The 8,197-nt window shown below is 47.4% G+C and overlaps 1 protein-coding gene across 3 annotated transcripts in view; it reads left to right on the plus strand.

Moving 5' to 3' along the window:
• The first annotated feature begins 3,767 nt into the window (after positions 1-3,767).
• Positions 3,768-8,197, plus strand: part of LOC105300429 (zinc finger protein 555-like) — a 14,383-nt gene continuing 9,953 nt past the window's right edge. For 2 of the 3 annotated variants that reach the window (XM_011372647.2, XM_023538082.1), the window contains exon 1: positions 3,768-3,925. In XM_011372647.2, coding sequence (XP_011370949.1) covers positions 3,923-3,925 — 3 coding nt within the window. In that variant the 5' untranslated portion in view covers positions 3,768-3,922. Of the gene's footprint in view, positions 3,926-3,974; positions 4,397-8,197 lie in introns of those variants that run through there. The other variant, XM_011372651.2, reaches the window with a different exon arrangement.

Raw genomic sequence — 8,197 nt, forward strand, 5'->3', positions numbered from 1 at the left:
ACACACACCAGGTGATTTCACCAATGCTCCTTCTAGTTTAATAACAAAGTGAGAAACATTGCTTGCCTTTAATTGTCCTTGGGTTGCTGATTCGAAGATAATTAGCTCAAGAGAATTAAGTTATGGTTTCCTATTGCTATTGTGTTTAATTTTCCTCAGTATTTTCTGTTATTTTACTTCTTTTTTTGTTATTTTTTTAAATTTTTTGTTTTTGTTTTATTTGGGGTAAATAATTTATGATAGGTCTTCATTATGAATTACACACTTTATCATTTTGAAGTGATCTCTTTGCTTTAATTAATAGCTCTGACTCTGCTTTTCAAACAAAATCTGTTTATTTTTGGTATAATTTTTCGCCTCCTTTGAATTTCAACTTCTTAAATCCCATGTATTTCTGATTTTTAACACATAGATGAATTTCATTTAGGATCCTTTTCTTTTTAATAGATACATTTATGCCACTTATTGCTGCAATAAATATTGGCTTTAATTCTGATAACATACTTGATACCATTTTTCTTACCTTTGAAGTTTCTTTCCTTATTTTTTACTCTATCGTCTGTATGGAGGGAGTGTATTTCTTTTCTGATAATTTGGAGTGCCTATTTCCTGCTTTTAATTATTCTTTTACATTAAAAAATTTCAATTACAGTTGACATTCAATATTATTTTATATCAAGTTCAAGTGTACAGCATAGTAGTTAGACATATGATTTATGAAGTGGTCCCCTCGATTAGCCTTGTACTCACCTGGCACCATACAGTTGTTACAATTATGTTGACTACATTCCCTATGCTGTACTTCCTGCTTTAATTTCTTTTGGCATTTTTTTTTATTACATTAAACATTATATTAAACTATTGTGACATCAACATCGAACAGGTTTTGAAGGATAAAAGAGTCAAAGTACAGAGTATGTATAGGATAACGACGTATTTATGAAATCTGAATATAGGGACAATAATGTTCTATATGGTTTATGGTTCCATATGTATGGCATGGCAATAATAAACATCAGATTTGTGGTTGTGGTGGCCCCTGGGAGGAGGTGGAGGGGCCTAGGTTCCCAGAGGTGATACACAGACCATTTCAACTCTGTAATGTTTTCATTATTTCAAGACATCTGACAGAGTATGGTGAACTGATAGGCTTTACTAGAGCTTAGCAGTAGATAGACAAATATTCGAAATGTTACTCCCGCGTCGGTGGGATAATGGTGAGCATAGCTGCCTTCCAAAATGTTATTCCCTGTGTATTTTGTATGATTGAAATGTTTCATAATAGTTTAAAAGTGCCCCCCACCCTTGCTCCGTTGTGGTGACCGTTAGTATATGCCTTCATGAGGAATGCAAAAATCAACTCTCCTAGTGTTTTGCGAATGGATACTTTTGGTTTGGGACAAAATTTTTAGTCATACATCATCATCTAAAAAGTGCTTCCGTTTCAGGCACAAAGATGCAAAGATTTTATTCCCTGGAAAACCATCAGATTGCTCCGAGACCCACTACAGTAGGAGCAGTTGTGTTGAAGGAGCACATGGAACGTTCACAGTTGTCCCACGGAAGATGCGACCGGGTGGAATAGGAGTTATCCGTGCCACTTATTAAGTTACTGTACGATTCAGACCCACCGTACGAATATCCTGTTATCACTGTAACAAGTTACCACACATTTAGTGAATGAAAACAACCAATTTATTATGATAGTTCTGGAGGTCAGAACCTAAAACCCAGGAGGGGCAGGGCCAGGCCTTCCCGAGGCTCCAGGGAGAACCGTCTCCGGCCTTTTCCGGCTTCTAGAGGAGCCGCGTCCCTGGCTTGTGGCCCCTTCTCCCTTGTCACAGCCAGCAGCACGGCCTTGTCCATCTCTTTGACTCTGAGCCTCCCGCCTCACTCGCATGAGGACCCTGTGAGGATACTGGGTCCCCCAGGAATACAGGATCATCCCCATATTGGGCCTTGACCCAATCCCATCTGCAAAGTCCCTGTGCCATGAAAGGTGACACAGTCACAGGTTCCAGAGGTTAGGATGTGAGCACCTTGAGGGGACTGGTATTCTGCTGGCCACACTCACCCTTTCATAGTTTGCTTTGCGACGTGGGGTGGAAATGCTGTGAGACAACGTTTCTGCGTTGCCAGTGGCTTCCCAGGTGGCTCTGCTAATGGGAGAGTTGGGGCGAGGATGGAAGGCTGGAGGAGGGAGTGGGGTTTGTTCCGTCCTGGCCTCCCACTTCCTGCGTGTTTGAGACTGGCTTTATTTTCTCTGTTCGTGAGTGACATCCCAGCGTGGCCTAAGCATCTTGAATCACTTCTTTCCCTTCTTCTGGCGATGAGTGTTCTGTCAAAAATTCAGAGACCAGCCTCATTTTGACCTTAATAAATGAAATGACATGTTCTTTACCAGTCATGCTCCCGGGATAGCTCTTTAGAGGAACACTTGCAGCCAGCAGATGGCGGGTGCTAGAGGTTCGGGCCTGGACGTGTAAGGGCCGACTCTATAAACTCCATGCTGACTTTCTGAAGCTTGGCATTCATTCTTAATTCATATGCAAACGACTTGCATATAACCATATTTTATTTTGTAATAGTTTATTTTTAACTCGAAGCTGTTTTATGTGTTCATCCTCCAAACAGCAATTTTTATGAATTCATATAAAACCTTTCTGGAAACCCTAAAACTGACTTTAAAAAATTCTGTTAGTAAATAAAATGACAAGTGATATCAAAGTTTGGATGTCCACTTAATCTCAAACGAGAGGACGTTTTCTAAAAGGAGCAGCATGCTAAATTACACCCCATCCATTAAGTGTGTTGAGTTTTCAGGTCTATCCCAAATATATCTATATAAGCTTTCTTGTTGTTTTATATCCGTTAAAGCAGGAATTCAGTTGCCTTAGATCATAGCCCTGTAAAAAAGTAAAACCTTTTTTATATTGTAGTGAAATACACATAAGATAGTTTGCCATCTTAATAATTTTTAAGTGTACAGTTAAGTGGTATTAGGTACAGTTTGAGATATCAGAGACTTTTCATTTTCAGAATCCTCTGGGGACAGACTAAAAACCTGACCCGATAGATTGCCTTGCTGTGTAATGCCCACCGAGAATACTAGTAGCTCACGAGTGAAGCTGAGCTGAGAGCAGTCCCGCGCAGGCGGGGCGAAGGGCCGACTTCCTGCAGAGGCCAAGGGGCTGCTGACTTCAAGCCCTAGGATGAACGGGATGGAAGGCAGACCTCCCGGTCGCAAAGGTCTCACGCCGGAACCGAGGCGGACCCTGCCATGCACCTGGAGACATCAGTGGTGAGTGTCTGTGTTCTTAAACGAAGGGCACAGATCAACCGTGACTTCGTCCCGGGCTGACCCCTGACCCTGGAGGTCACGAGACCCTCCTGTCCGGCCCGGCAGGGCACGGAGGGCGCTCTGCGGTGAAACTGAGCCAGGATTTCCCGGTCCAGGGGAGGACGCGGGCGGGGATGCTGAGCTGCGGACATACGTCCTTCTGCTCGGCTAGGGCGGGCTCTGCTTGGGGCCAATGTTCTGGGCGGGGTCAGCCCCGAGTGTCCCGACAGCCTGTCATTCAGGATGCATGGGGCGGGGCTCGGCAGAACTATCCAATCAAGGAGGTGGGGGCAGAGCGTGGGGAACAATCATGATCGTTGTCCAATCAGGGGTGCCAGGGGCGGGTCTCGGGAAACCGTCCAGTCAGGTGCCCCCGGACGTGGGAGAGCCCGAAACACCGTCCAATCAAGATGCCGGAGTTCCGAGCACTGTCCAATCAGAGGTCCCGTGGATGGGCGTGAGCGCTGACGTCGCTCTCTGAGGCCACGGCGTTTGTGCGCACCTGCCCCGCGCAGCCCCAGGTGTCGCGTTTTGGTCCGAGGCCGCGGGGACTCCGGCGAGAACCTGGCGTGGGGCCGCGAGATGGTGAGTGCGCGGGATCGGAGCCGGGACCGGGAGAGGCCGGTTCGAGCTGAACAGAACCGGCCAAAGGAGGCTGGGGGCCGGGTCTCCCATGTTCCCCAGGTCCCCACCCCAGTGTCCGCCGCGAGCCGCGGGGTGGGCTCCCGCGCCGGGTTCGGGGTCTAAGGACGGCCCGGGTGATCTGGCCGCGCACAGCGGCACCCACCTGGGATCGGGGGTCGGCAGATGCCAGCCCCTGGTCGGCTCCTCCCAGCTCACAGGCTGCGGGGGGCGCGGGCAGCGGGAAGACCTGCACGGGGCCCGGGCTGGAGGGATCGGTGCCCGGTCCCTAACTGAGCCCGACCCCTGTTCTCATTCCCCGGAGGGACACGGTTGTCAGCTGACCGGACGCTGGTTTTGAGGAGAAAAGACAGGAGGGATTCGAGCCCCCCGAAGGGGGAGAAACGAACCCAGAGGACAGGGAAAGCCCACCCGGTGAGCCGGGGCAGCCGCCTGCATAGCCACACTCACTGGAGACTCTCAGCGGGACATCAGCCGGTGTCCTTTGTTCAGCGATCTCGGCAGTGAGCAGTGGGGGAGGGGAAAGCCCACGTGGTAGGATGGCTGCACTTGACCCTTGAGTCGTCTAGGTGTTCCAGTTGGGCACTGCCCCTCCCTGGGTTTGTCACCTCGAAAAGATGTATTCACTTATTCGACCCTCAGTTTTTCAGCAACTATAAAATACTTTTAATTAATAGAGCAGGAAAGAGCAAATACTTCCTAAGGGGTGTATATTTCAGGAAAAAAAGATGAATTTCATTCCATTTGTTCAAACTTCTTAAATCCCGTCCTGTGTGTAGTAGTTTCTCGGGTCTGTTCCTTTGAGTGATAAATGGAATTCTGGGGCTGACACTTGAAATCCCTGTTGGGGGAGAAAAATGTCAGAGAAACAGAAAAATCTCCCTTCCAACACGGCAGCAGAGAAATGAAGTGTGGGAGGTAAACTGGTGAATTATAAAGATTTTCCAGACGACCAGTTCTTTTCTTTGGCGTGGCAGAGAGCTTGTGACAGTAGGTAAATTGTTGTTTGCTGTTTTCTGGGATACACTTTGCTTTAATCCACAATAGATTGATTATTGTCCATGGGAGAGGCGGAAATATGAGCATCTTTGTTATTTAGATAACAGTTTGTCACTGTCTCATATATCGAAGTGTTTGTCATTTGTGCCACTGCTCTGCACTGGCTGTCCTGTCTGCCCTGTGACAAATCACAGACACGGGGGCTTCAGGAGTTGTCCCTTCTGGCAGCTCTAGCTGCCTGTTCCAGCTGCTGGTTCCTCTGCTAATTTTATCATGTCAGGGTTGTGTGGCTTTAAAATCTTTGCTGTGTGTGATGGGCAGGCCCCCACCTTGTTCTTTTGGCTGGTTTTGGAATTCATTCTTCCCGTAAGGTTTGTAAAATTAGTATTTGTCAAGTCCTAAAAAAAAAAAAAAAATCTGGTTTGCAGATCTAGTGGGATTTGGTGAAGACTTTAGGTCCCTCGTGGGAGGCTTGCATCTTGGTGACACTGAGCTCTCCTTTTCAAGAACATGTGCCATCTTTCCATTTATTTCATTTTATTTTGTTATCTGTAATGCTTAAAATTTTTTCCATTTGGTTCGTTTTTGTAGCCTTCGTTAGACTTGTTTAGTAGTAAAGAAATTTGGTCCTCACCATAGTATGTTATCTTTTAAAAATGAATTTTCCAACTTGCTGTTGCTATCAATTACAAAGCCGATGAAATGTACTTTTATATTGAATCATTATCCTAGGTTCTTGCCCAAAATCTTACTCCGCGATTATCTTTCTGTTCTGTTGGTGTCCTGCACATATGACTGCCAGAGTTAGGCACAAGGACGAGTTTGGTTCCTAGTTCTTGTTCTTGCGTGTGTTCTGCTGGTTTTGGATCGGTTCTCCAGGGTACCATTGACTAGGAGGGAGGTGCTGAGCGCACATGATCTTTACCTAATCGTTCTGGAGAAAACAGCATCACACCATTTATATGTCCCTTGTTCTGTTTTGAACAATCCGTTGTCACTTTATCGGATTATGCACATTCCATCTCTGCCCCAATGGTAAGGTGATTGACTGTTGAATATTATCAAATCGTTTTCAGCAACAACGAAGATGACCACGGGTGAAACATATGAGTTGATTTTAGAGTTTTTTATTGTCTGTTATAACATCAGAGTAGGAAAATGCACATGACAGATGTATAGTCGACAGAAAATTCAAAAGTAATCTGCAAAATGAAATTGAGCCTCTCAATGTACAACAGGCTTTCATACTACACTTGAGATGAACCCCTCTCACTCTGATACGTGTAACCAATGTGTTGAATTATATAGACATATGTATATACATTTATAGTTGCATATAGTGCATATATGTATATTATATACATATACAATGCACATTGTATCTATACATATTTATTTTTAAGCAATTTAGGTATCAATTTGCGATGTTATCTCCAAGGGTTATGTTACCATTCTCCTTTGCTCTGCTTTGCTGCCAGTGGTTCGCATATATCTATAGCGATGCTAATATATAAATATAGAAACGCACACGCACACACATACACGTGTAAAGATATATATCACCCTTCTAATCCCCTCGCTGTGCCACATTTTCCTTAATGCTCACTTACTGTTTTCCTTTAAAAGAACTTAAGATCCACGTGCTTCAGAACTTTCGTTCGGTGTTGTAGCCCTAGTACGAGGACCCTTGTCCTCGTAACCTAAATCAGTGTCACTAAATGAAAGAGCCAGAAGTAAGGACTTCAGACAGAGCAGCCTCGCACGGGACCCGGGGCTCTGCAGGGAGGGAGTGTGGATGTGGGCGCGGAATAGCCACTTCTGCTGGTTCTTCTCTGTGGTGCCGGGTGATGTCCAGCTACCGTCCTGTCACACTGGGAAAACGGTCAGAATGGCAAACCGCTGGAGGGCATACGGGAAGGTCGCGCGGGGCATGGGAGTTTGCCCGAGGTCCTCGGGACTGCCCTGCAGTCTCTGCTGTGAGTTCGAGGAATGTGTGTTTTGCAGTTTTCGCTCAGATACACGAGCTAATGTGTGTTATATGCAGAAAACTGCGACGAGTTTTTCACATATAATGAAAAAATGAATGTCATGAAGCGTTAACATTATTCGATGGTTTCCAGCTGGCCGTGTTGGGAGTCCCTGTCTTGGCCCATTCTGGCTGCCGGACAAAACACCATAGACTGCGTGGCTTAGAAACAGTCGATGTTTCTTTCTCACGGTTCTGGATGCTGGAAGCCCAAGATCAGGGTGCTGGAAGATTTGGTGTCTGGTGAGGCCTGGCGTCCCGGTCGCTAGCTGGCTTCGCGTGGCAGATGGGGCAAGGAGACTCTCTGGGCTCCATGTCACAAGGGCGCTCATCCCATTCATGCATGGGACTCCGCCCTCATGACCTCATCACCTCCTAAAGGCTCCACCTCCACGTCCTATCATATTGGGAATTGTACATTTTGGGGGCCCAAACCTTCAGTCTACAGCGGTCCCCAAAGACCACTCCCAGGTTCAGAGACTGATGAAGACCCCCAGGACTCACTGCCGGGACGTGTCGTGGTGCGGGGACAAAGCTGGGTCAGCCCAGGGGCAGTGCCTGGGGCCAAGCCCTGAGGAGACCAGGCACAGGGTCCCCTCTGGTGACACCACACAGCAGCCGGCTGTGACAGGACGTGTGAAGTGCCTGCCCAGGAAGCTAATGAGAAACTCAGTCACAGAGTTTTGTTGGGGGCTGGTGACGTAGGCACTTCCTGCTTGGCCTGAGCGAAGACGTCAGCCCCCTGGAGGGAAGCAGGTCTTGGGCCGAAGCCCTGTTTGCAGAAAGAGCTGAGGGATTGCTCCCATCGGGTGGTGGGAACTCCCCACGTCCAAGTTCCCCAACTTTGGCCAAGGGCCTGCCTTGCGAGCAGGACTCTAAGGATGAGGGCTGTTGGGCCTGCTGGCCGCCACTTCCGCACAGTCTGTCCCCCTGGCCCTCAGCCAGGACGTTGTCACGGCAGGATGAGCAGCAGGACCCTGAGCAGGAGGCTGGGAGCCAGCTGCAGTGTCGCTTGTGCCTGTGCAGGGAGGGGTGCTGGACTTAGCCAGTGCACAGACATCCCGCCCACCCAAAGGTCTTAGAAAGCCAGTAAAGGGGGGGGCGGGGTTCTTCCTCAAATTTCTGTATTCTTGATTTTCTTTCCATTCTCTCTCTCTCTCTCTCTCTCTCTCTCTCTCTCTCTCTCTCTC

The sequence above is a fragment of the Pteropus vampyrus genome, unplaced genomic scaffold, assembly GCF_000151845.1.
Source record: "Pteropus vampyrus isolate Shadow unplaced genomic scaffold, Pvam_2.0 Scaffold212, whole genome shotgun sequence".
NCBI classification, from domain to species: Eukaryota; Metazoa; Chordata; class Mammalia; order Chiroptera; family Pteropodidae; genus Pteropus; species Pteropus vampyrus.